Raw genomic sequence first — 25,991 nt, 5'->3', positions numbered from 1 at the left:
TTCCACAACCCATGTGGATAGTTTCTTGTTGAATCAGAGGAATTCGAGTGACGACATTGCTAACATACCCCCCCGTCCTTTTGCAGGCACAAACGCTCCAGAAGTGCCTTGGCACTGGCAATTTTGCATCGCGACAAGTCGAAAGACAATCACGAAGAGACCGGCGGCCGCGGCATTAACGGCTCGCCCGACTCTGCCACGTCGTCCCCCATTCACAATAGTAGTAGCCTATCCTTCTCCGCCATCTCCACGAACCGAAGCTCCAGTCTCCGACGGGCGCGCCAACAGGTACATCCACCAGCCATGCCTACGGAAAGTGCATCAGACCCTACAGGCTTGAACCGCATCGGCGACAACATCGAAAAGTTGCCCTCCTTGATCCAAAGCGAGAGCGGGACCATGTCCCTCGACCAGTCAGTGCGGACGTTCCGACTCTTCGAGATCCTACGAAGCGGTGACACGACCGCAATCTCTAAAGCTATCAAAGAGAGCAGGGATCCGCAGGGAGTGAACGGTCTCACGGGCACAACGATCCTCCACCTAGCAATTCAGTGTGCGGAGCCACAAGTTGTTGAATACGTGTTATCTACTGGTGATGATATTGACATCAACGCGTGCGATCGAGATGGAAATACGCCTCTTCACCTTGCCGCTCAGCTCGGGCGTGGCCCCGTAGTCCGCGAGCTGCTAAATAGACCCCTCATCAACGATTCAGTTGTCAATTACCAAGGCCAAACAGCCCTTGAAATCGCGTGCACTCCGGAGATTTTTCAGCAGCTACAGCTTGCTCGCTCTCTTTTTATAGATGGAAAGACGCAGGAGATTCAGACCCTGATTGCCCAAGGCGATTACGATAGATTAGAGAAGTTACTGGAAGAGCCCCGCGTTGAAGGCATTCTGGATGTCAACGCTTTGGATCTCGTCACGGACTCTGCCACTCTCCACTCGGGTGGCACTCTCCTTCACGAAGGAGCTAGGAAGAAAGATACAAAACTCATTCAAATTCTCTTGATGCATGGAGCTGATCCCTTTCGCCGGGACAAGAAGGGCAAGCTACCCCAGGATGTTACGAAGGATGATCGGACACGGGCTATAGTCAAGAAGTCTCCTGCTGCTGTTATTGCCCAGCGGGGTATCCAAGAAAAGGCTATTCTCGGTAGTAGTTCCGGCCAAGGTGTTTCTGGACGACCTGGGGCCGGTGAGACCTCATTTGGTGGCAAGGATTCTCGGGAGATGAGGGGCTACCTGAAGAAATGGACGAATTATACCAGTGGTTACAAACTTCGATGGTTTGTTCTCGAGGACGGAGTCCTCAGTTATTACAAACATCAAGGTGAGTTAGTTGTGCCGCTATAGGATGAAGTTCCTTCGATCTGACCCAGCCGTCCAGATGATGCGGGCTCTGCATGTCGTGGCGCAATCAATATGAAGATTGCCAGACTCAGCATGGACTCCCAGGACAAAACACGGTTTGAAATCCTTGGAAAGTCGTCTGTCAAATACCACCTCAAAGCAAATCACGTTGTTGAGGCGAAGCGCTGGTTTTGGACGCTCAATAACGCCATTCAATTCGCAAAGGACGAGGCAAAGGAGGAAGAACGGCGCCAAACGAAGCATGCGGAAACGTTACGCCAGGCAAAGATCGATCAGATCGAGGGTCGACCAAGTGAAAATCCGTCTGAATCTCCAAGTTACGCAGCCTCGAAGTCTAATGGGAAGGGGTTGGCTCCTATGTCTCTCGGCGTCCCTAGTAGTAGTGGCACGAAGCTCAGCACGTATGCGTCTCGCACTACTCTCGACGGTGGGCCGCCAGATGACGATGGCTCCCTATACGGCTCTTTCGATCAAGGCCCTCAGAACGATATAAATAGGGTAACTAGCCATGTGACGACAGCCCCTGACCTAGAGGGCGATGATGATGATTATGGTGATTATGCTTCCAGCCGCGAGACACCCCCTACGGACAAAGACGCTATGAACATTACCGCGCAGTCTGCAAAACTCCAACTTGAGATTCTGGCGAATGTTGCCTCTTCGTTACAAGCGGAAAGGTCAAATAACCCGGGCCTTGCTCTTTCGGATCCTGCGGTCAGCGAAGCCTTGACTGCCTATGAGGCTGCTGTGAGCAGTTTGAAGCACCTAGTTCAGAATCTCCTCAAGATTTCCCGGGACCGCGATTCATATTGGCAGTACCGATTAAATCGAGAAGCTTACCTGCGTAAAACATGGGAGGAAAGTATGGCACGGATTGCTCGAGAGCACGAAGAATTACAGTCTAGGATGGGCGAGTCGGAGGAGAAGAGAAGGCGTACTAAGCGAGCTCTTAAGGAAGCTCTTGAGAGCTCGTCACCCAACATGAGCCGTGCAGCCGTCAAGACTGCGTCCAACGAAGCGGGACTAGAGGCTGATGAAGACCTAAAGACCCGAGCTCCGGAAATTGTAGAGGATTCCTCATACCTCGAGGAACAGGATACCGGCCGGCCTTCGCTACGACGCAAGAAGTCTGCCTTGTCAAAGATCAGTGGCCTGTATGATTCAGAATCAGACGACGCCGAGGAGGAGGAGTTTTTTGATGCGATAGATGCAGGAGAGATCGAGGTGGTGGACCGCACTGTACCGGAGGCGAACGAAGAAGAGGCAGCCCCGGAGGAGATTACTGAGCTTCGTGCTGTGAGACGCTCCGAAATTGCGCCCTCGTTCGAAGGATACGAAGAACCCATCAGAGAGAAGCTCAAAATGGATTACGACAACCGTCCGAAGATCTCATTATGGGTAAGTCGTCATATTTATGTCCTCTGGTAGTGCTCTAATGTTCTTCGTCCAGGGCATTTTGAAGTCTATGATCGGTAAAGATATGACGAAGATGACCCTCCCCGTTTCGTTCAACGAGCCAACATCACTGCTCCAACGTGTGGCGGAAGATCTGGAATACACCGATCTCCTTGATGTAGCTGCGGACCAGACCGATTCAATGGAGCGCCTAGTATATGTTGCTGCCTATGCTGCGAGCGAATATGCTTCGACTATCGGCCGCGTTGCCAAACCGTTCAACCCTCTTTTAGGTGAGACTTTCGAATATGTCAGGCCTGACAAGGGTTATCGGTTCTTCGTTGAACAAGTCAGCCATCACCCTCCGATTGGCGTTGCGTTGGCCGAATCGCCCAAGTGGGATTACTGGGTGAGACCTCTTAGCACCTAATGAAGGTTTCCCTCGGAAGCTAACTCATTTTGGCGCAGGGCGAATCGTCTCTTAAGTCCAAGTTCTACGGTAAATCCTTTGATATCAATCTGCTAGGAACGTGGTTCCTGAAACTACGCCCTACTTCTGGAGGGGAAGAACTTTATACATGGAAGAAAGTCACATCCTCAGTTATAGGTATCATTACCGGCAATCCTACAGTCGATAATTATGGTTTGATGGAGATCAAGAACTGGACTACCGGGGAGGTATGCTACCTAGACTTCAAGCCTAGGGGCTGGAAAGCATCTTCAGCGTACCAAGTGTCCGGCAAGGTTGTTGATCGGTACGGCTCGCCTCGGTGGAGCATCGGCGGTCGATGGAATGACAAGATTTATGCACGCCATACCCCAGGATTTGAAGCCCCAGTCTCGGGGCAGGATCCGGAGTCAGCCAAGACAATCCTGGTCTGGCAGGCCCATCCTCGTCCGACCGGAATTCCATTTAATCTCACCCCATTCGTCATTACCCTCAACGCACTGACTGACAGTCTGAGACCACATCTTCCGCCTACTGATACCCGACTTCGACCTGATCAGCGCGCAATGGAGGAGGGTGAATACGACTTCGCCGCTACCGAGAAGCATCGGGTCGAAGAAAAGCAGCGGGAAAAACGGAGGGAACGAGAGGCCAAGGGCGACGAGTACCAACCCAAATGGTTCAGCAAAGACAAGTGTTCCATCACAGGGGAAGAATATTGGGCGCATACTGGCGACTACTGGGGTTGCAGGGAGAGACAGGATTGGAGCAAGTGCGAAGACATCTTTTGAAGCTCGACAAACGACAGTACGATTGCAGTGAAGTATAGCCTGAATAGATTATGATTATGTGAATAATTATCCCCCCACCCAAAATACTCCCTTCTGGGCTCCGACGGACATGCAAGCACCGAGTCACGTGTTGGCGACTTGCGGGACTCTTCGGCCAAAAGAGGAGCGAGCCAAAAGCCTTCGCACGATTTGCAACTCTCCGCACCTCCACTTAACCGGCGTAATGACCGGCGAGTATACCTGTGGACGCTGTCTTCAGGTGCTTCGGCGAGGTATTGCATTCTCCAGGCATCGGCTTCGTTCACACAATGTCGCCAATTCACGCCGAGCTTACAGTTCGTCTGCTACGTTGACGGGAAGAATCCAGCCCCAGAATAATGGTCTTCTATTGTCTGATAATTCCTCGCTGGCGACCAAACGTGCTTCGTCTTTAAAACCCTCCCTCCTAGCAGCGGTACAAAAAGCGACGTCCACAACATCGAATACCGCACCCGACCCTCGGGCTCTCTTGAAACCGAATAACCTGTTCCATAATTTCTCCCACTCACCAGCTCCGACAATCCGACAGCGTGCGGCTTTTATCAAACAAAATGCATTTTGTCCTCATCCTAGCCACCGGCAGACTCGAATGCCAGTCTCCCCACATGACCCGGAATCACGCAAAACCTCCTCAAGCTCCAGTATTTCGCCTGCCCATTCGCATTTCGAATGTCCTGATTGCGGTATCCCGATATACTGCTCTGAGGGGCATTGGATGGATGATTATGAAGCCCACCTGGAAGTCTGTGAAACTCTCAGACAGGTCAATGAGGACGATCATGATTTGCACTCGGGACGGTTCTTCCCAGAATTCACGTACCCCGGCCTGCAGGACGAGAACTTTGTCGTCAATATGACGAATTGGGATACCTTCATGTATACGCGGGAGTTTGATGCGATTAATGAGGACCGAAGCATGCGGCAGGTTACACGGATGCTCACGTACCCGCTCACGATTGGGAGTGTGTTACACGAATTGAGCCCGTACAGTATTCGGAAGGATGGTCGACTTACTACTGAGGGCCTCAAGAGTATAAGCGGTACGCCAATCAGCGAAGAGACTAAAGGGTTATATACCGTGCTAATATAATTGTTTATAGCCCTCCGTTATACCTTACACCCACCTAGAACCGGAGAAGGCACCGACATCCAGGGCTTGCGCGTGAAGGCACCGCCCGTCCGCATATTTATTCTGGGAGCGCGTGCAGAATCCTCCCTACCTCGCGATGTGTGGCTTCAGCTGAGCTACATCTTCCCGCGGTCTCTCATTAATCTCGTCTTTATCGGGCCCGAGAGTATGGCAAACCGCGATGAAGAGTTCCCGCTTCCCGAGCGCACCCCTGAGAATCCATTTGGGGGAATCGTAGAAGACAGACTAGGAGGGCAGATGAAGATCACAACGTACGTCGATTACTTCCACACAATGTACAAGGCACAGTACTTCCAACCCTTCGACCCGTACCTCGATTGCATTGTGCTCTTCCACCCAGGCCTCGGACACCCGGCTAGCTCTCACGAGTGGGAGGAAACTCTACCGCAACTCCTTGAGACCAAGGTCCCTATTATCGCTACTGGCTACACGCACTGGGATATGGAACGGGACATCAACTGGGTGAGTGAGAAGTGCGCGGGAGAGTTTGATATACTGCTAGAGCCGGGAGAGAACATTTTCCGTAGTCTACGGTGGGACCTTAACGATTTGGATCCGCATGATGTCTCTTGCGGGAACTGGGGATTATGGGCGTTTAGAGGGAAGAGGTATGTTCGCTTGATTTTATCCAAAAGGGGATTAATGCTAACAAGGCTTTTCAGGTACGAAGCAACATTCAGGAACTCGTGAATCAGTGTCCAGGTTGGAATTAAAGGGGCTTGTACCCATATACATATCCCTTTTTGTGTATAATAATTTTTACTTCTATCTTGACCCGACTCATTTTACTCCCCCCGATAACAACTTTAACAAATGAAATCTTGCTGCATGATTGCCTTAAAGGCCACCCAACTAACAGAACGCGCGGCTACGGAATTACTTTCAAAAAAAGTCATATGCAAATGACTTGTGGAATAATTGAAGACTATCAGATCCAGTGTCCCCATAACATGTTGGAAGCTAACCATGTCCACCGAAACACCACCCCCCACCCCAACCTTACTGAACCAGCAGATAACTTAGACAATGGTGTCCGGGCCAGCGATGAGCGTCTTGATGCCCTTCCCAGACTTCACATCGTTGAAGGCTTGTTCTGCGTTTTCAAATTTGACGGTGCCAGAAATCAATTCTTTCACGTTGATGCGGCCTGATGCAACGAGTTGGACTGCAAGTTTATAATCGCCACTGCCATAGCGGAAACTACCCTTCAGGTTCAATTCTTTCGTGCAGGCTGCCATGATGGGAAAGTTCATCTCACTCCTGCCCATGCCACCCTGGACGTAAGTGCCCCCGGGGCGGAGGACGTGGATGCCCGTGTGGACGGAGGGTTCGACACCCGAAGCGTCGATAGCGACGTCCGCGCCGCGTCCCAGATCATTCTCCTCAATGATCCTGGCTGCATTCTCCGCGGGCGAAACTTTGAAGGGCTCAAATGTGCTTGTCCCGGCGAACTTCTTCGCGAATTCCAACCTTGACTTCTGGATATCTACAGCAATGATCTTTGAAGCGCCAAAAGATCTAGCGACTGCGCAGCAGAGAAGGCCCACTGGCCCAGCACCAAAGACAACGACAGTCTGGCCTGGAGTGACACTGGCCTGTCTCACGATGTGTACGGCAACACCCAGAGGCTCCATCAGTGCACCCTCAGGCAGGCTGATGGACTCAGGTAGCTTGTAGCAGAAATCTTCAGGTAGAACGTAATATTTGGCAAGGGTGCCGTCGTAAGGTGGGGTGGCGGCAAATGCCATCCTCTCACAGAGATTGTACTTGCCGGCTTTGCAAGGCTCGCACCGGCGGCAGGGGATACCGGGCTCCATTGCAACACGGTCGCCAACTTTCACGGTCGTGACCGCTGAGCCAATTTTGCTGATGACTCCCGAAGATTCGTGGCCCAGGACCATAGGGTCCTTTACCACGAACTGCCCAATCGCGCCATGCTCCCAGTAGTGGACCTGGGAAGATGTCAACCAAGGGTTTACCCTAGATAGGTGGACGGCACATACATCACTGCCGCAGATACCAGTGTACTTGACATTCACTATAACATCATGGGGACTTCCAAGCTCCGGGACGGGGCGGTCCTCGTAAGTAACCTTGTGGATTCCTTGAAGAACAAAGGAGAGATTCTGGATTGGGCGTGTCGTCAGCGCTGTCCTCGTTGATTCAGAAGGCGGGACATACCTGAGCTGTCGCAGTTTGGGAGCTCATTGTGCAGGCAAGGCGATGATGAGAGAGAATTGTTCCTGGAAGGGTAATCGGTGAAGGCGTGCTGGGGAATTTATACTTCCTACTGGCAGTACGACGTTGGGGAAGGGGTGGATTCTTCGTCCTTGAGAACAGCACCGAGACTCAAATTGATAGCCTGAGAATTCGGAGTATCATGCGACCAGACCTTCCCCACCATAGCCAACGAGATACTCAGAAAAGATGGTGCTGAGAACGAGCTGCTGGAGCTCCAGCGCAGTGGGCAGTGGGCAGCTCTGGTCATGGCGGGGTCTGCAAGACTGTGATTCGACGAGGGGGCACGCCGACACCCACGCCCATGGGCCATGGCATGGCTGCTGCAAATTAACCGGGACGACTCTGCGAACGATTTATCCGGGCGTGGGGCGGTTGGACTGGTTGTCCAAAGTGAGGGAGTCGTTCTTCTGCACCATCCCTGGCGAGCTCATTCCTTGGCGTTGAAGCTCGGGCTCTCCGCTCGGACAATCCTGCAAGTCCGCACTTCCAACTTGCACCTGTGCTTGCGCTCTCGACGAAGGGCAACTCCCACGCATCATACATGGCTCCTGTTCAAGACTGAGACTAATAACTCCGTATACTCCTCGCGTTGCCCCAGTTAACCATCGCCATCACCCTACCCTGCCCTCCCACTATGGTGCGACCAAACGCTGTGCGGGCCTTCCGACCAATATTACCTGCCTTGCGACCGCCCAACAGTCGGACCCTTCTGCTACCCACGCGGCGGGGCTTCCACGCCTCAAGCTGCTCCTGGTTTGCGGATGAGAGACCGCAGTCCTTCAAGAACCAACTGTATGAGAGTACACAGCAGCGCCTGAGGCGTGAGCGCGCGGAGCAGGAGCGTTATGCGCAGTACCAGGCTCAATCCCAGGGTGGCCGCTATGCGGCCATGATGTTTGGTACGCTACTCCATAAAGCCTTGAAAACCCCTAACAGCTATTTGCGCCGTTCTGGCTGTTCCATTTTGTGTCATCATTGCCTTTGCTAACCCTATGTGCCAGCGCTGGTGCTGTTCTCTACCGGAGCATTTTATCTAGGATCTCTCAAACCCGCGAGCCTACCGGCGACATCGACATCAAGCATTTACGGACTTGAATCCCCGCGACACGATGTTTCGCAATCAAATATGCAAGCTGCCTGGGCAGATTTCGTCGAGATTCTAGGAAAGGAAAATGTCTCCACGGAGAACGCGGATCTAGTGTCGCACGCAGGATCTGACTGGTCGTCCTACACGACGAAAGAGAACGAGAAGCCTTTCCTCGTACTCTACCCTTCGACCACCGACGAGGTATCCCGTATCATGAAGGTGTGCCATCAACGTCGTATCCCGGTGACACCCTACTCGGGCGGAACAAGTCTGGAGGGCCACTTCGCTCCTACAAGGGGAGGGGTGTGCATTGATTTCCGCCGCATGGATCGCATTTTACAGCTGCACAAAAAGGATCTGGATGTCGTTGTGCAGCCTGCACTCGGCTGGGAGGAATTGAATGATCACCTCGCCGACGAGGGCCTCTTTTTCCCCCCGGATCCTGGTCCTGGCGCTATGATTGGTGGCATGGTGGGCACCGGTTGTTCGGGGACGAATGCCTACAGGTACGGTACTATGAGAGAGTGGGTTCTCTCTCTGACCGTTGTTCTGGCAGACGGGACCATTATTAAAACAAGACAGCGTCCGCGGAAATCGAGCGCCGGTTACGATCTGACCCGCCTCTTTATTGGGAGCGAAGGGACCCTTGGGCTTGTTACGGAAGCGACGTTGAAGTTGACAGTCAAGCCGAAGAGCCAGAGTGTTGCAGTTGCAAGCTTCCCCTCGATTCATAGCGCAGCCCAATGCGTAACCCGTGTCGTGGAGGAAGGGATCCCCGTTGCTGGTGTGGAAATCCTAGACGACGTGCAAATGAAATGCATCAATGCTAGCGGAGCCACATCACGGCAATGGCAGGAAGCTCCTACCCTCTTCTTCAAGTTTACGGGGACGCCAAGCGGCGTAAAGGAACAGATCGGCTTGGTCCAGAAGATCGCCTCAGCGGCCAAGTCTAAGTCATTCGAATTTGCTCGTGGTGACGAGGAGATGCGCTCCCTTTGGAGCGCTCGCAAAGATGCGCTCTGGAGTGTGATGGCTATGAGACGAGGCCCCGAGGATCACGTATGGACGACGGATGTAGCTGTTCCCATGAGCAGGTTACCTGATATCATTGAAGCCACGAAGCAAGACATGACACAGAGCGGTTTACTCGCGGGAATTTGCGGTCACGTCGGGGATGGCAATTTCCATGGTAGGTTAAGCTACTTTACCTGGGGCCTACTTGGCTTTGATTGTTGCGACGTGGCGTCTAATGCGTAAACAGCAATCATTTTGTTTAATGAAGCGGAAAAGAAAACCGCGGAAGGCGTTGTTCATCGTATGGTGAAGCGGGCCGTGGAAATGGAAGGTACAGTGACCGGCGAACACGGCGTTGGTCTCATCAAGCGAGATTACCTCGAGCATGAAGTTGGCGAGCCGGCGGTGGACGCTATGCGACGGGTAAGTTAGCTCGTTTCCATATTTTGCCTTCCCCCTCTTGAGTCCGCTGTTGCCTACCAACACAAAGGCTGACACCAGTTTCAACAGCTAAAACTGGCGCTGGATCCGCTTCGCTTGCTCAACTGTGACAAAGTTGTGCGAGTCGAGACACCAAAGCCTGGAGAGATCAAGGAATGGTAATTGTAATAGTTCTGACAGGTGCTATACACATCTCCGAAGCTTATCCTGCCAGCTGCCAATCCCAAGGAGCAGCTATATCCCAGACTCTAGTATCCGTATCCCCTTGTTTCATCATCGCGCTGGCCGTACCCACGTTGCGAGTATCCACCGCCATAGTTCTGTTCGTATCCCTCTTGACGAGCGTACTCATTTCGAGAACCATATTCATCCCCGGAGCCATATTCGCGAGAGCCGTATTCACCTTGGGAGTATCCACTCTGGGACCTGTACCCCCCGCTGGATCCATATCCGGCCCCTCCGGAGCTATAGTCGCCACGAGAGCCGTATTCACCTTGAGAGGAGTATTCAGCCCGGGACGCGTACGCCCCGCTGGATCCATATCCGTCGCCTTGGGACCTGTAATCATCGCGCGACCCGTATCCACCACTCTGGTCATCGTATCCACCTCCATACCTGGGCGTAAAGTCCCTTGCATATTGTCAGCCTATTGTTCACCATAATATAGCGCCAAGAAGTCTTGGTTGTCTTACTGCTCGGACTTGTTATCCTGGTAGTACTCCTGCTGTTCACGGTGGTATGAAGAGCGGTTGCCAGACCCGTAAGTTGACTGCGTATACTCGCCCCTATACTCATCACGCTCCTGCCTGTAAGATCTTTCGGACACTTGCTGAACGTATTCACGCCCCCCATCCTCATACCGACCTTCGCGCTGGCCGTATCCATGTCTACGGCTCTTTTTCTCGTCTTCGGAACCGCTGCTGCATTCGTGGGAACGCTCGCGGCTCTTATGTTTACGATCATGTCGCCTGTGCCGCTTGTGTTCATTGTCGGAATCCTCACTTTCCCGCGGTGACTGATGTCGCGATCGGCTGCGATGCTTGCGATGATGGTGCTCCCGCTGTTCCTGCTCGTCTTCGGAGTCGCCACCGTGCCGAGATGAATGTTGGCGCTGCCCATGGCGCTGCCCATGGCGCTGCTCATGCCGAGGCTCCCGTGGCTCCTGTGGCCGCCGAGATTCGCCTCCGGATTCATTGAGTAACATCGAGCCGACACCACTCACGAGCCCCCCAACAAGGCCACCGAGGGGTCCGCCGCCAGCAGCATCTGTGGCTATTTTTTCAATGCCGCTCATATCTGACGTTCGAGTTTGACCCGATTTCCGTGAATCCTTGTGTACAGTGAGTGGCTTGCCACAACCGTGCCCAGAATCATGCACTCCTTCTTTATGGTTCTTCCCCTTCCGGACACCCTCACGGGAAAGCTGCTCCCGGAGGGCTTGGATCTCAGACTGCGACTTCTCCGTCCACCACTCTTGGACGGTTCCAAACATGATCCGGCGGATTTCCCCGGAGCCGTCCCTCCCTCCCTGACGCAAGGCTGGATGGTGAAAAACACCGGAAACAATCCTATCCAGAGTAGAATCGATGTCCGCCCCTTCATCATCCCACAATTCCATAAGTTGCGGCACGGTCCACTTAACAACTCGAGAGGCTATCCGACCGGCTGGTTCGTTGAGAATATTTGAGAAATGATCCTTAGAAAGCATCGAATGTGTCGGGTTGGTACAGTGGTTGTCGTTGAAGACAATATGCTGTTGGTCCCTGCTGCTCTGAATGACTTCCGAGGATCCCGTTTGGAGCTCGAGCTTCACTTGTTGGAGTATGGGTAAAATGTAAGGGGCGAGTATTGAAAAGACAGCGACCGTTATCTGCTCCTGGACTTGTTCGATGAGGTCCGGCAGAACCGGGATTTTTTCAATGGCCTCATTGATAGACTTGAGCAATTCATCATGCCACTCGAGGACCGGGTAAATTTGCTTTTGGACATCGTCCAAATAATTGGCCCACTCCTCGGGTTCGCGGGGAGAGACCTGCTGATTCCTGTTCTTCGCGTTCTCGGACTCAGCTTTGAGCTCGTCCATTCTACCAACTTTCTCATCGCTGCTACCGATCAGCCCTTCTGGGATCTTGCTTAACAAGTCCTGAAGAAAACTATCCGACGGCGAATCACTTTGCGATTGATTAATGACCCCTTCCAAACCCTGAATTTCGGACTGAGTCGCCTTATCCGATATTTCACCAAGCACCGAATGGAAGAAATCAACTCCACCAAAGGTACCCGTAACCAAAGGGTAAACCGGCTCCCGCACACCCTCAATCTCAAGTTGAGTAGAACGGCCAACGTGAGGGAACACGCCCGATTCGCCAAGTTCAATGAGGCTCAGCTCCACATAGTTCGAATGCGCGGCATAGTCTTCCAAGCAATGCAAGCCAGTGCCGAGAAGACGGAGAGCTTCATGTAGGTCTTCTTCGTTCCCGGATCTAGCATATTTTCGCCCCAGCTGAACAGAACGGCGAAATACCCGTCGCACAAGCCCAGCAGAGGTTGCGATATCCAAGCGCTCATTTGCTATGTAGTTCTTAAGACCTATATTGGGATAAGAGAATCACGGATCCTCACCGTTAGCACGGTGGCTGGGTTTTGAAATATAGCAATGTCACACACCTGTCCTATGATCAATGCCTAATTCACGCTCCTCATCAACAGGGCCCCTGAGGCGCCGGTCATAGCTTCGAGCATCCTCCCCTTCGGCATAGCCTAATGGGTTATCGATATGCTCAGTGGGCTGGTAGCATCCCAGGCGTTCCGTTGTGACTTCAAATTCCTTTGTACCATATCTAGAAATAATCAGCAGTGAGCCAGCAGCGAAATGAGGCCGTCGGCATCATCTTACCCAAAGCTCAAGAAACCCAGGACCCATAGAAGAATCCGTATAGCCTCAGCACTGACGTATTTCAAGGTTCCAACGTCAACAGCTTGGCTGTAATCTCGCAACCAGTTGCCAAAATAAACCCGCTGAACATCAAGTTTGGTGAACTTCCGGCCACCGGCAACACGGGCCAAGGCCAGACTCAAGAGGGCATCTTCTATGTCGCCATGCCGCCAATTCTGACCTTCGATCTTAGAGAGCGACGCAATATTTCCCGCACCGAATGCATGGGCGTTTCCAGAGAACGAAAGGAAGAGGAAAATAAGAAGGCACAAGCTCGAAAAGGATGGACCCATAGCTCGAATCTTCCAAAATCACAGATCGGGCAAGTTGGAGTGTGGGAAATGTGCAAGAGGCTCGACTTTTGCTCACAGCGTCACTGGTTAAACCAAGAGTGAATTTTCGTGATGGTGCCTAGTATTCTTGGTGATTGTCAAGGGAGACGAGAGGGAAGAGGGATTGGGAGAAGGGGATGAGGGCGAAAAAGCTTCATGGCCGAAGCGACACTGAAACAGGAGGGGGAGGGGCTTTCAGCTGCCCCGCCATCAGATGCACGGAAGGGAAGTGATGGACATCTCCAGTGCTGTGCTCAGGCTGGGTGGGGCGATTCGCCTGCTGGTTGGGTAAAAAGACCACGCATGCCCAGGTAGGAGACTCGAGGTCGGAATTTCGGAAAGCCAGGAGACTCGTTGCTTGATTGGCGCTTGACAACGCGAGGCATGAATCGCCTCGGCATGCGAGGGAAAGAGCATACATGTGTGCGGTTGGTCAAAGGATGCACCAACAGGGAAGGTCAGATTTATCTCCATGGATGGATTGGCCGGTTCACAACAACGACGGTGCAGGCGGTTGGAGCGCCGGCGGAAAGAGCACAGCCGAAGGTTGGTGATAAGTTCGTCTCCCCCGAGTTGTTCAAAAACAACATGAATCGAAGCCGCCAATAATAGACATTGCCAGGAAGGATGAAACTTCAGAGAAGTGCCACACTCAAAAGCCAACTTTGGTTCTGTTCAAGGGTCGGCAGGAGATCCGTCTCCGAACAACGTTCCATGGACCATGCGAGGTCTGACCCAGAATCAAGAGGATCAGGGGTTGTGCCTGAATCCCTGAAAGAGAGGATCTGAGGCTGGCTCGATGATCCAACATTAAGAGAAGTCGCGGATTCCAGTGATGACCCATTGACCAGGTTTATTTTTATTTTTATTTTTGCTTCCCTGAGTTCAGGAAGAGACTACCAGAGCCCTGCGAGTCGCGGAGATCTCAACATTCGAGTATTCATGGTGAGGATGCGGCACCAGCCCTGGTTCCTCCATCCATGTGTGGGTGGCGTGTAGCGGTGACCGCTCCAGCCCCAAACGGTAAACAAAAGGCAAACCAAATCAAATAAATGTCTTCAGAGAATGCTAGGATAAGTACAGAGGAGTTATTCCAACCTTGTGCACCCATCGCCGTGCGGTGCGCAGTGTGCAGATGTTTTGGTTTTCATCGGAAAGCCCGGTTGGTCACACCGAGCATCTATGGGCCACTATCTCTCCGCATCCGTCCAGGTCTGATCGCGCCCGCTCAGCCTTCAAGTTTGGAAGAACTCCCTCCCGTTCTCAGCGCACTCCAAGTCCGCGCCCATCGCCTTCTTCGTCTCACCGCCGCTGCCGAACCGTCCTTTTGATTTCGTCGCCTCTTGCAATTTCCCGCGTCCCAGTTCCTCCCCAACTCGTGGGGATGCGACTCAGGCATCTCGACCTCTGACAGATCGCACTCAGATCTCACTCCCTACAGTGTCATTCGACGGCCAGCCGCTAAGCAGTACCACAATTCAACTTCTTACCATTGAAACAATGCATCTGAGGACCCAGCAGTAGACTATCTTGCTTTGAGCACTATCTGGAGCGATCAGAAGAGGTGGTGAGGGGGCGACGGGGTGCATATTGGCTATTTTATGGCACGCAAATTTCGTCTGATCAATCCAGTTGGACCGATTTTTAAGGGTGAAAGAGGGAGAACTAAGCCAGGCACGCTTTATCCCATCAAGGCTCTGGTTAACTGATGGTATTTCCGCCAATCAGGCTCCCCTCGTCTTGTGAGCAGGCTGGATTTCGTCCAGGTTTGAGCAATATTCGCCCCGGCTGACTGCGGAGGAGACTGCACACCAATCTTTGCGCGACTTCTAGGTACCCCTGAGTTAAGGGATAACCCCAAAACTTCAAGACCTAGCTTTGAGGGCCTTTCTGCCACGCGTACATCCGGCGCTGGTCTTACTGCAGACGGCTTGAGACCCATATCTCAGTTATGCCCTCTCCCGTGATTGACAGTCCCTCTAGAAAACATCTCGCGAAAGTGCAAATAAAACCTCTATTCCGAATGGTATCGCGAGACGACTCGCCTTCCACATCAATCGATCTCTCGCGATCATCAGTCGAACAAGAAGGGTTAGGAATCTACACAGCCTACGAGAGAGATAGCGTTCAAAGCGACCTCTACACCAACTTTCCAACCAGGAGGAAATTATCCGACTACCATCGCCGGTCCACGAGTGGCAATTCTCAGCTTTCCACCACCAGCAGCTCCAGTATAGCCAAGGCGGGGTCACAGTATCCTTACCCGATGCGCTTTGCACCCCGCGCGTATACGCCCCCGTTGGCGGCCCACTCTTGTCAAAACTCGTACTTCGAGGGCCGTGGTTCGCCTAAAGATGGAGTTGCCGAAGGAGATCTTTTGAACCACTCTGGTTCAGAGTTCAATGACCAAGCAGGTCGTGCGTCGTCGGGGCCTAGGTCCCGTTTATCGTTGCAAATCCAGGACAATTCGTTCACACGACTACCCGGAGCCTCGCAAACCAACATAACGGGCCGCTCATCTTTCAGTCACTCGCGAGATAATGGCAGTACGCTAGATACGACGTCTCCGACATCTCGGTCGTCTTTGGATTTCGTCTTCCGCTCCAGGACCCGGACAAGTATGGACCCCGTTTCCCGAGCGGCCACAGTCCAGGCAGCACGCGAAGCTTTCGAAGAAAAGGAAGCGGCTAAAGCCCGCAAGTTCGAGCAACAGCGAATAAAAGCGGAAGAAAGGCAAATGAAGCGGAAGGAGAAGCAAGACCACCGAGCGTCATTGAGAGATGGGGATATCCAAGATAAGGGACACGAACAAGATACGGTGAAGGACACGAGGAAAAGTGACTCCCCCCATCGCCCGCATCCCGCATCGCGCCCCCCAACAAACTCGGAGAGCTGGAAATCCCAGTCGAAAAGCACATGGATGCTTTTTCTGACATGGCTGCGGACCAGGGTCTTCAAGTTCCGAAGAAGAGTTCGCAGGTTGAGCTGATGTGGAGGCCGAAGCTCATCATGATAAAGCACCATGTATTGCTGTAAATAAAGTAAACCTCTTAGACACTCTTTGCAATCAGCCCGTTTCTAAGCTCATTCAGTCGCATTGCAACAAAGCGCAGGTTCCAGCCTTCGTCAACCCATTCCTTGGTTCGCATCACGTGCCATAGAACCCATCTTGGCATCGTCTGTGGCTACGGCGAACTGAACAGCGACGCAACTCACTACGGACTGTGACTACGGCGCCCAAGAGCGACAACATACGCCCCGCGAAGTGCTCCACATGCACCCTCCATTTGGCGACTCCTTCATACACCAGTGGAACTTACTTACCGGGTTCGCTCCTGGAGCGCCCCTCCAACTCGGAGGGGAGTCTTCTTCACCATGGTTTACGATTGGGATGGAAAACGGGAAATATGTTATCAGATGTATATCAGAGATCGGAAGGCGTTGGAGGAAATCATGGAGTACATGAAGAATGTATATCAGTTCTCTCCGAGGTATGCTTTTTCTTTTTGGAACATTCGGCGAAATCCCCATACCACTTAAACAACAATTAACTGTTGATCGCCTTCGCTAGCAAACGTGCATTTCAAACCCAATTCAAACGATGGGGTTTTCCATCCAAGCAAAACCCAGCACACAAGAATGTGCAGCTCGTTGCTCGCGTCAAGCAGCTCTGGGAGATAAACACGAGTCAGAGAGATATGCTTCGGATACTCAATGAAGAAGGATTTCAGATCAAAGAACGTGAGCTGATGCGGGTGCGTGCCAAAAACCGTTGGTTACTCCGAGTCCCAAACGGGATGAAAGCACAGCAGGCCGCGCTAAGTCCCGCTCAACCACCAGAAGACGACGGCCTGCTCGCGCTGCAGCAAGAAGTTTACAAGAACCCAGAGCCCTATACTGAGGCGGAAACTCTTTCATCTCAAACAACGGAACCACGCCCTTCACCCGCAGTTTTGTCAGTCGAGGCAGCCGCAAAACGCAAAGAGCGGCTCGAGCAATTAAAAGCAGAAAGCGCAGAGCGTTGGGCTTCCAGGAAGCGTCGCAGACGTACGAGAGGATGGGCTGGGCTACCGGCGGACCCCCCCGGCCCACCACGTTTTCCCTCCGAGACCACCATCGACGAGAGCAAGAAGTACCTCAACCTCGACAATGTCGCATATCGCCAAGTCAGGGACCATTTTCAACAAATCTGCGAGAAGGCGGGCTTCATTAAAAAAACGATTGCTGGCCCAGAAAAGTGGCAAGAGGCAAAAAATCACTTAATTCAAACATCCGAACACCTTCAGCGAGTGTTCTGGGAAGATCCCAGTCAACTTGAGGCCAAATCTCTCGCCCTTGATATTGTGTGTACCGACGTAACAAAGCGGATGCGGACTTTGGAAAGACGTATGACTATTGCTGAAGCCAAAAATACGCTTGGGATCAACCCTGAGGAGAGCCGTCAGATTCGCAATGCATTCTATAATACGCTCAAACAGGACCATTTCACGAGTAAGTTGGAGGCCGGTGATGAGCACTGGAAGGAACTCAAGGAGCAATGGATTCGAGGATCAGAACTACTTCAACGCATACTTGCATCAGGGCCGGCAGATCCCGCTCATGCCTCGAAGTTGAAGGCACTGGAAGTGCTGTGCCGCGATGTAATGAAGCGACTTCGCGATGATCAAACGAAAAGAGACCCCTCCCGAAGGCGCCACGCCCCTTCCACTAACACCCGTGTCCCTGATTCCAGGGACACTGATACCATTGGCCCTTTTGACAGTGACATTCCAAATGGCATTAGCACGCTTGCTTCTCAGGCCCTTGCCAGCGCACCGATTACCTCAGGCGATCTAAGTGATATGCAAATCGATCCCTCGCTTTTGGAAGCCGCCAATGATACATCGTTCACCACACCCTCGAATCATCCCGGAAACGCATTCGAATACGTCGACCCCATGTTAGATTCCACCGTTATGCCAGTCTCTGTCTACTTTCGCGTCAATTCTGAGAGCGAACTGCATGCGGAGACCAAGCCCTGGGTCGAGAAATGGACGCCCAAGTCTGTTACCGAACTAAGGCAGCTTGTTTCCGCTAAATTTCCTGGATCCGTCGTTGCAAAACTCGAAGCTTTCGGCGCAGATACGAATGAAAATGATGCCGCTTTTGTGATTAATAATGATCATGAACTTTCCGGGTATCTGAGCCACTTACAGGGGAGAAACGCTTCGTTTTTGGTTTACCTACGTCGGGAATGAATGTACATTGGCATGTTATTGCCAATTCAGTGCTGCTGTGTCTCGAGGCTAGCGCAACTTGACTGTACATCGCCAGTAACCAGCAGCGGAGCAAAATCTAAAACTATTACAATACACGTAATTTTAGAACTGCCCAAGTTGCAATAGATGTGAAAAACTAAAGAAATAAACTGAACACACCCAGCATCTACTACTAGTAGTGTTCAGACTCTGGCATCGTGCAGACGCGTTTAGCATTCAATTATTTCCTCAGTCTTGAAGAGTCACGGTCAAATCTGCGGGCTCGCAAACCGGCGCAGGGCCTTAAGCGAGCCGTCCATGCACGTAGGACAAGACAGCAAATTGGACAACAGACACTTTTTCAATCATTACGGACGAATAATTTGGAAGCCTGGCGATTAGAATCTCTGGCACCCGCCACAAAGCGAGCATTGTAATGATGGCCCTCAACTCAGTCACAAACCCCGGCAGCGTAACCTGTCCAAGAGACCGAGACATATTGGTGGACCTGATTATGCCTGCGCAGCAGCTAACCCCCAGCCCTCGGCTTCCCGTCTGTGTAGTCGTAGATTTGGGAGGCTTTGTGATGTGGAAGGGGCGTAGTTTGTAGATAATAAAGCTCTTGAAGTAGTTATACTTGGGCTTTGGCGCGATCCCTCTCAGAAGGGTTGTATCTGAACAATATATGAGTAAGCCTTCGAGTTCCACGATGCCTCGAAATCACCGAACGCTTACCGGAGAAGTTTCTCGATAAGATCGACGTGTGTCATAATCATCCTGCGACAGCAATAGCGCTTGCAACCGAGCTGATCCATGGCATCTCTAAACCGAGCCGCGGTTAGAATAACTGAACACTGAAGACGAGGCAGAGTCGGGCTCTTACCCATCCGGAATCCCCTCATCAAGGAGTTGCAAGTAGCGCTCCCACAGATCCCCAACAACCTGTTGAGAAGAGAGAATCAGTCAAATTGAGGAGTGGACGAGTAACCTCAAGAAGTCGAACCTTGCCGCAAGAGAAACACCGGACGGGAATAATCATCGCTAAAAATAGAGAACAGACAAGCGGCCAGAGGAGCTTATCTCAAAGATCAGCAACAATGGCAAGACAATAAACGAGAAGAAGCTGAGAGTAAAAATTGTTTCAAGCCGATAATGATCAAAGTCGTTCTCAGCTTTGATCTGGAGGCGGTGACTTTCGTGAGTTTTTTGCCAGTGCCGATCCTTCATAGGGCTAACCAAATATGGGTTAGTTGCCGCCTCTCCGGGCCAGAAGCACAGGTCTTTCAGAGCGAGCCTTGAGATTTTTGCCGACTCTCCATCCACAGTTCGGAAGAGCTGGGTACATGTTGACGCCGCGCCCGTCCCTCCCTCTATCTGGAAGCAATCCACAATCATATTATAAACTCTGGCCGCTTCGTCACAAGATCAATTCGTCCCCCATGCCCACAACAGAACATTCAAATCCATCGCGATGTCCAAAGCGGTCACGAGCAAGCGATGAAGTTCCCGGCAGCATGACCCAGGTCAAGAGAGAGCGAGTGAAGCGGCGGCGGACTTCTGCAGACGACGAAGCAACCAAAGAGCATTTGAAGCCTCCAAATGCTCTGTCCGGGAAACCCAGCAATTGTCATACGGTCACAAATGAGATTGGCCCCAGTGCCCTCGACAAGATCACAGCGCCACCGGACTCCTGGTCTTTATCCCAGAGAATCGGCGGGCAGTTCACGAACCTAGACCCTATTCTCACACCTGATGAACAGTAGGTCATTTTCCCTTCCTACGGATTTGGATCTAAGTTCTGCCGCTTTAGATACCTACTCCTTAGCCTGGAAACTTCCATTCACGTTTACTCGGTTGCTACTTCACGTCTCTTCCGTGTCCTGGAGATTGGTCCCGAAAACAATCTCATCGGGTATCGGCTTTCCCCCGCGAACCAGAAACGTCTCTATATATTCACATCGTCTGGATCCGTCAGCGAATGGGATTGGCCCACTAACAAGAAGCTTGCGCAGTGGAGTACACACCATAAAACACTCTCAGCAGACCTCGTGTATGAGGATGCTACGAGCAGAGAGTCCGATGCGCACATTGTGTTCTTCGCCTTGCGAGAGCGCAAAGACGGGAAGAAGGAGCTAGTAACTGCGTCTCTTGATCGTGAGAAGCCGCAGGGTAACAATATACTCGAGGCAAATCCTAAGATCGACGAATTCAGAGTCATAGGAAACGGTCAAATCATCGTTGCGTATGGCGGAGCGCGCATCCTTGTTGGAAGCTTGTCCTATACTCTGGGCTCGGAGTTCTCGAAATATGTTTGGAGAGAGGTCAAACTAGGTGTCCACATTACATGCGTCGACATCAAACCGCACGACCCACCGAAGCAAAATCCACATCGTGTTTCAGGAATTAAGATGTCGGGATTTGATCTCGTCCTGGGAGCAGTGGACGGCTCCATACTAGTCTATCATGACGTCCTAAGCTTCCTCGGTGCTGGAAGTGGCCGTGAAGAAGGTAAAACAGCAGCCCCCAGACGCCTTCATTGGCACCGTGACCCAGTGAGAGCTGTTCGCTGGTCAAAAGATGGTAGGCGCCCGCTCGCGGTAAATTCGGTGAATTTTGGAAACCCCGCTAAGTACAGATGCAGGCAACTACGTTATTTCAGGCGGTCATGAGCCGGTCATGGTGTTGTGGCAGCTAGATTCCGGCAGAAAGCAATTCCTTCCGCATTTATCATCCCCAATTCGCGATATAGTCGTTTCCAGTACTGGAAACTCATATGTTGTCAAATTAGCTGATAACCGTGTTGTTGTACTGTCAGCAAGAGAGTTACAGCCTTTGGCCACAATAACTGGCTTACAGTGCCGCGCGAAAGCATCGAAGGCTCCTAGCCAACTCATCACGGAAGCCTCTCGAGCGTCCAGAGCAGTTGCAGCCACATTACATCCACGCCATTCAGAAAAACTATTAATAACTGTCCCAGCTTACGATCAGCCCACGCAGGACGGTGTTGCATCAACAAGCGCGCCAATGCTACAAATCTTCGATATCCGCTCCAACACCCACGTATTGCGTCAGGCTCTTGCACGTACCAACGCGACGACGCTGAATATCGGACCCGGAGGAACTCCGATTCTTACTCCAGATGTCAAGCATCTAAGCATCAGCCAGGATGGGGAGTGGATGGCTACAATTGACAGTTGGAGCCCCTACCCTCAAGATACGGGAGCTCCTGACTTGGAAAATAGCTTCTGGCCGCAACATGAGGAGATCTACATGAAGTTCTGGCGTTGGAGTGAATCGTCTTCTCTGTGGGAATTGGTCACCCGGATCGACAAGCCGCATCTCTCAGAGAAAGGGTCTGCGTCCGTTTTGGATATTTCTTCACGGCCGCATAGCCACGAATTTTCGACAATTGGAGCCGATGCGCTGCTGCGTTTTTGGCGCCCTATCACCAAACAGCGTCATGGTTTAAGCAAAGATCCCGAACAGGTACCAGAAACATATAAGTGCCGAAATACGATTGATCTAAGCGGCTATTTAAACACTTTAAGCTCGGCCTCAGTCTGTTTCTCTGAGGATGGGTCAGTTCTTGCAGCTTGTCTCCAATCAACTTCCTTGAATTCAGGCCTCACACTTCTTCTCGATGCGCGAAGCGGGACTGTCAAGTACAGCAAGGCTCGTGTCTACTCGGGGAATATCTGCGCAACAGCTTTCCTAGGGTACCGTCTCATCATAGCGACGGATCGGTCCGTCTTTGTCTGGGACACAGTCAACGATGTTGTGAAATCGACGGGTTCCTTAGGCGCACAGCCAGCCGTTAATGGTGGCCACTGCCTGCTCGCCGTAAATCCTCGGACTGACACCTTTGCCACCACTTCAAGGAATTTACAGAAGAAGGCCACCCTGAAAAAACATCGCAAGCCCCGGTTTACAGTGCAGCTATACGATGTAAACTCCATGTCATTGCTTTCTTCATTCAACTTGATGAGGGATCCCATTGTTCTCCTTTCGAACTTGCACTCGGCCGAATATGTTATCGTGGATGCAGCAGCTAGTGTCCAAAAACTTGGTCGTGATAGCAAAACATCTCAGGTCGCCCACGCCGACGAGTCGATCCAGTATTCGGATCGGGGGTTGGATCGGGGGTTGGAGAATTTATTCGGACGCCAATCTACCGACGGCCTAAATAAGTCGCCGGCGCCAGCAGTTACCATGGGGTTGAATGCACGGCGATCCGGGCTGGCTGGTGTCTTTGGCGATACTCCTCCTTTTATTCTGCCCCCCTCTCGCATCATTTTCCGGGATCTTGTCAAAGCTCTCTCGGTCTAGATACTCTTAAACAAAAATATACCAGCTCAAATATAGAATACACTTTTAGGTAGGAGCCATTATCCCTGCCAAAAAAAAAATAAATAGTGTAATGCTACAAACATCATGGCATTTGTTAACCCCATTATTAACACATGCTGAAACCCCCAATTACATGCATGGTAAACCAAAGGCCAGGTATCAAAACTCCAATGTTGAATCATTCAGGCCTGGGCTTGAAGTACAGATGGACCCCTGGGTCGTTTGGGGAGAAGCTGCTGAGCTCCCCTTCCATTGCTGACCATTCCGTTGGCCTTCCAATGACAGGAAGCTCGTAGCGCCGCGAATCCAGATGGATAGATTCAAGCACTTCCATTTGTGGAGAACCGCAGCTCGTGGCCCCAGCACAACAAATCATGTTGCGTTTGAGGCTTGCTTTTGACGCTAGGGCACCGCGAAGGAACTCGTTGTCTCTCCTCAAACTGAACAGCGAGCGGTCTGATCCCTCAGCCGCGCGCTTCACAGGAGTGGGGGGTGGCCATTGAAAGAATGAGGTTCGTCGACTCATCGAGATGCCCACGACTTCCTTCATCCTTTATTCTTTGACATTCTTCATCGTCTTCATGGCCACGCCTGCATGAGGCCAGTCTTGGGATCGCCAGCCTGATCCTGCCCTACCCATCGCGGCGCCTTCAACCAATGTCCTAGCGCTTCCTCCTCGTTCAGCACGATAACGATATGGTTGCTGCCGCGAACCAGTCAGTCAGACTGTCTTAGCGTTATTTCTGACCTCGAAATTTTGAGTCTCAGGACCTGTTAATATCTGCCTTCCAAGACCTAATAAGGATGTAAGGAAACTCAACATACCCCCAAAATTTTAAGCCAAACTGTATGCTGAACATTCCAGGTCTGTTGAGCAGCGCCTCTCCGCGCCCGCCCCCGGTTTTACAGATGACATGCAGAACGGGACACCTTACGAACCAAGCGACAGCGAGGATGAATCTAACACAGATGCTGCACCCCCGTCGGCGGTACAGGTAGTGCCACCGGGGCATACATCTCAATCACAACTTACAGTACGTTTTCGGAAAATTATGAGATGGGATTCTTATAACACTCAAGTTCTTGCGATAATACGGGATAACCTAACCTTTCTGGCTTGAATTAGGTCCAAACTACCAACCCCATGCCGAGTCACTCGAGAAACAGATCTGATGATGACGAACTACCAAAGTCTGTGATTCACGCACCCGCTGGTTTTAGTGAATTTGTGAGGCTCTCTTAATGTTCTACTGTTGCACGTATTCTTAATTGTGCATGCTTAAGGCTGGTCTGACACTTGACACTCTAGAAACTGAATGTCCAAAAATCACCTGCCTCGCACAAGCCCCAAGAAGGTCCGAGATCATCATCAACGTCTCCTATGAGTATAAATGTTGTACCAGGACAGGAAGAGGAACGAACGTCAAAGGTGTCGTAAATCCCGACCCATCAAGTCGGCTCAACTGATTGCCCTTAGAGATTGTCCCACAGTCCCATTTCCCCCCCTCCGCTGACTACGGCTATTGAACCAGCAAAGAATTGGTCCGAGAGAGCGACGCCGCGCGCACAGACAAGGCAGGATTTCGACGACCTTGACAGAATATCACACTCGAGTAATCTCGAAGGCGAGTTGCTAAGTCCCTCGCGGGATGGCCTCCCATTTATTAACGGTAAAGTAGACATACCAGAGGGCTTTGATAACCCTAAGAAGGCCAGCGCAGGAGCGGATCAAATTACCCACCGGCTCGGGTTAACAACTGATCACCTTCCTGCAAAAGGTGCTGAAATCAAAGCCTTACAGGCAGCCCTTGTCGAGTGCTGGTCTCTTTGCAACACATTGGCCACCTTAAGCTCTATACACCGGGAGCGCACCAATTCCGCTGTCGAGGCCCAAGACGACGCCTGGGAATCATGCTGGCGATTGTGTCAGCAGCTATATGCGGGCCGAGTGGATGATAATGCATCACAAGTCAACCCAACTCTAGATCTTTGCCGCGACTTTTGCCAGACTCTCTTTGAAACCAGGGCTCGGGACAATGAGATTTCAGATTCCGTCCTTCGTGTCAGTTTCGAGCTCAATAATCATCTGTACAATACCCACGACCGTAACCTCCCCGATGCATTCAGGGAGAGGACTCTGGATTTCTATATCACACTGTGCCATCGGCTTATGAAACAAAGAACCCGCGAGCCCGAAACAGATTCTCTATTAAGCGCTTGCTGGTCGTTAGCTGAAATGCTTTTCAGTATACGCCAAAGCAAGAAAGAGGGACGGCCACTCGACGAAGAGCTGCTAGGCTCCGCAGTTCAGGCCTGCTGGGAACTTTGCGACATTTTCCGAGAAGGGTGGACTAAAAGAAGCTTGCGAAATTCTGATCGCGGGACACCTCGACCGAGCCAGGCAACCTTTCCGCCGGCCGAAAAACAGACTAAACAATCCGACATCGCTCGTGGTGCAGAGCTGATCTTCCGCCAGAGAAATCCCGAAACGCCAACAACCATATTTGAAGATGTCGGCACTATTTCTCCTGAAGAAGGGCCTGTTCAGAATATTTTTGTGCTCGGACAGCGTCGGAACGCTTCATACGCGAATAACTGGCCCTCCAGTGCATCCAGTGTCTCGGGGAGGACCCAGTCTTCCGAGAGAACTTCCTCAACGAATACGGTTGTGTCGCTATCAAATGAGGCAAATTTAGCCAGCCTCAGAGTCCTAATATCTAAAGCCGCTATGAATAATGGCTTCCAGCGCAACGGATCGCAGAGCCTTTCCACGTTTGTCAAGTCACTTTCTTCTGACGCTTTTGGGTCTACTTCTTGGCAAGCAGCCCTACTCAAGCAATACAAAGGACTGGTGGCATTCGAGCCAGCATTTCAGAGTATCGGGCCCCCATCACGGGCAACCGCAATGGATATCGCTAGGGCTGTCAAAATCATGGCGCAAAGTGGACAGTATCTTTGGCTATATGACCTCTACCGGTTTGTTTTCGGGTTTCATGTCGAGGAAGTGATGAACCGTGAAACGATTGTGATACAGACATAAGTCTTGCATGTTGCCTAACTGGGTTCCTAAACCCTGACGGCATCCGATAGCCTGCGCACCAGAGGTAGTTGACCTTGTCCATGCTTTCCTACCCAGAATAATACATTCTACGCTGACTCC

At 51.7% G+C, this 25,991-nt stretch overlaps 8 protein-coding genes across 8 annotated transcripts; 5 read left to right on the top strand and 3 right to left on the bottom strand.

The window, feature by feature from the left end:
- Nucleotides 1–399: 399 nt before the first annotated feature.
- On the top strand, nucleotides 400–5,887 carry BJX67DRAFT_373521 (Oxysterol-binding protein-domain-containing protein; the record flags this gene model as incomplete). The annotated part of the gene is made up of 7 exons (XM_071031405.1): nucleotides 400–1,333; nucleotides 1,391–2,772; nucleotides 2,825–3,178; nucleotides 3,238–3,989; nucleotides 4,186–5,087; nucleotides 5,148–5,805; nucleotides 5,860–5,887. The coding sequence occupies 7 exons, from the start codon at nucleotides 400–402 to the stop codon at nucleotides 5,885–5,887; spliced, it is 5,010 nt and encodes a 1,669-aa protein (XP_070883851.1).
- A 329-nt stretch (nucleotides 5,888–6,216) lies between these two features.
- On the bottom strand, nucleotides 6,217–7,405 carry BJX67DRAFT_373520 (NAD(P)-dependent alcohol dehydrogenase; the record flags this gene model as incomplete). Its single annotated transcript, XM_071031404.1, has 3 exons — nucleotides 6,217–7,149; nucleotides 7,201–7,323; nucleotides 7,379–7,405. The coding sequence occupies 3 exons, from the start codon at nucleotides 7,403–7,405 to the stop codon at nucleotides 6,217–6,219; spliced, it is 1,083 nt and encodes a 360-aa protein (XP_070883850.1).
- A 525-nt stretch (nucleotides 7,406–7,930) lies between these two features.
- BJX67DRAFT_193752 (FAD-binding oxidoreductase) lies at nucleotides 7,931–10,405 on the top strand. Its single transcript, XM_071025379.1, has 4 exons — nucleotides 7,931–8,337; nucleotides 8,440–9,714; nucleotides 9,787–9,962; nucleotides 10,041–10,405. The coding sequence occupies exons 1-4, from the start codon at nucleotides 8,073–8,075 to the stop codon at nucleotides 10,140–10,142; spliced, it is 1,818 nt and encodes a 605-aa protein (XP_070883849.1). The 5' UTR covers nucleotides 7,931–8,072; the 3' UTR covers nucleotides 10,143–10,405.
- Nucleotides 9,956–13,304, bottom strand: BJX67DRAFT_193845 (heterokaryon incompatibility protein Het-C-domain-containing protein). The gene is made up of 4 exons (XM_071025380.1): nucleotides 12,877–13,304; nucleotides 12,648–12,820; nucleotides 10,673–12,569; nucleotides 9,956–10,610 (listed from the first exon to the last, which is right to left on the bottom strand). The coding sequence occupies exons 1-4, from the start codon at nucleotides 13,206–13,208 to the stop codon at nucleotides 10,229–10,231; spliced, it is 2,784 nt and encodes a 927-aa protein (XP_070883848.1). The 5' UTR covers nucleotides 13,209–13,304; the 3' UTR covers nucleotides 9,956–10,228.
- Nucleotides 13,305–14,888: 1,584 nt separating this feature from the next.
- Nucleotides 14,889–16,428, top strand: BJX67DRAFT_193096 (uncharacterized protein). Its single transcript, XM_071025373.1, has one exon. It carries the CDS (start codon nucleotides 15,199–15,201, stop codon nucleotides 16,234–16,236), a length of 1,038 nt encoding a protein of 345 aa, XP_070883847.1. The 5' UTR covers nucleotides 14,889–15,198; the 3' UTR covers nucleotides 16,237–16,428.
- A 194-nt stretch (nucleotides 16,429–16,622) lies between these two features.
- On the top strand, nucleotides 16,623–18,484 carry BJX67DRAFT_373517 (Clr5 domain-containing protein; the record flags this gene model as incomplete). The annotated part of the gene is made up of 2 exons (XM_071031403.1): nucleotides 16,623–16,738; nucleotides 16,819–18,484. The coding sequence occupies 2 exons, from the start codon at nucleotides 16,623–16,625 to the stop codon at nucleotides 18,482–18,484; spliced, it is 1,782 nt and encodes a 593-aa protein (XP_070883846.1).
- A 631-nt stretch (nucleotides 18,485–19,115) lies between these two features.
- Nucleotides 19,116–19,523, bottom strand: BJX67DRAFT_373516 (DNA-directed RNA polymerase core subunit RPB10; the record flags this gene model as incomplete). The annotated part of the gene is made up of 4 exons (XM_071031402.1): nucleotides 19,116–19,158; nucleotides 19,220–19,306; nucleotides 19,368–19,426; nucleotides 19,488–19,523. 4 exons carry the CDS (start codon nucleotides 19,521–19,523, stop codon nucleotides 19,116–19,118), a joined length of 225 nt encoding a protein of 74 aa, XP_070883845.1.
- Nucleotides 19,524–19,923: 400 nt separating this feature from the next.
- BJX67DRAFT_373514 (WD40 repeat domain-containing protein) lies at nucleotides 19,924–25,871 on the top strand (the record flags this gene model as incomplete). Its single annotated transcript, XM_071031401.1, has 10 exons — nucleotides 19,924–20,243; nucleotides 20,295–21,064; nucleotides 21,126–21,339; nucleotides 21,403–22,804; nucleotides 22,847–22,859; nucleotides 23,801–23,865; nucleotides 23,958–24,059; nucleotides 24,141–24,260; nucleotides 24,309–24,456; nucleotides 24,511–25,871. The coding sequence occupies 10 exons, from the start codon at nucleotides 19,924–19,926 to the stop codon at nucleotides 25,869–25,871; spliced, it is 4,515 nt and encodes a 1,504-aa protein (XP_070883844.1).
- Between the last annotated feature and the right edge of the window lie 120 nt (nucleotides 25,872–25,991).

This window comes from Aspergillus lucknowensis (genome assembly GCF_044049455.1).
Source record: "Aspergillus lucknowensis strain CBS 449.75 chromosome Unknown BJX67scaffold_36, whole genome shotgun sequence".
In the NCBI taxonomy this organism is placed as follows: domain Eukaryota; kingdom Fungi; phylum Ascomycota; class Eurotiomycetes; order Eurotiales; family Aspergillaceae; genus Aspergillus; species Aspergillus lucknowensis.
The sequence above is the reverse complement of the archived record's forward strand: the minus strand, read 5'-3'. Positions and strand labels throughout refer to the sequence as shown.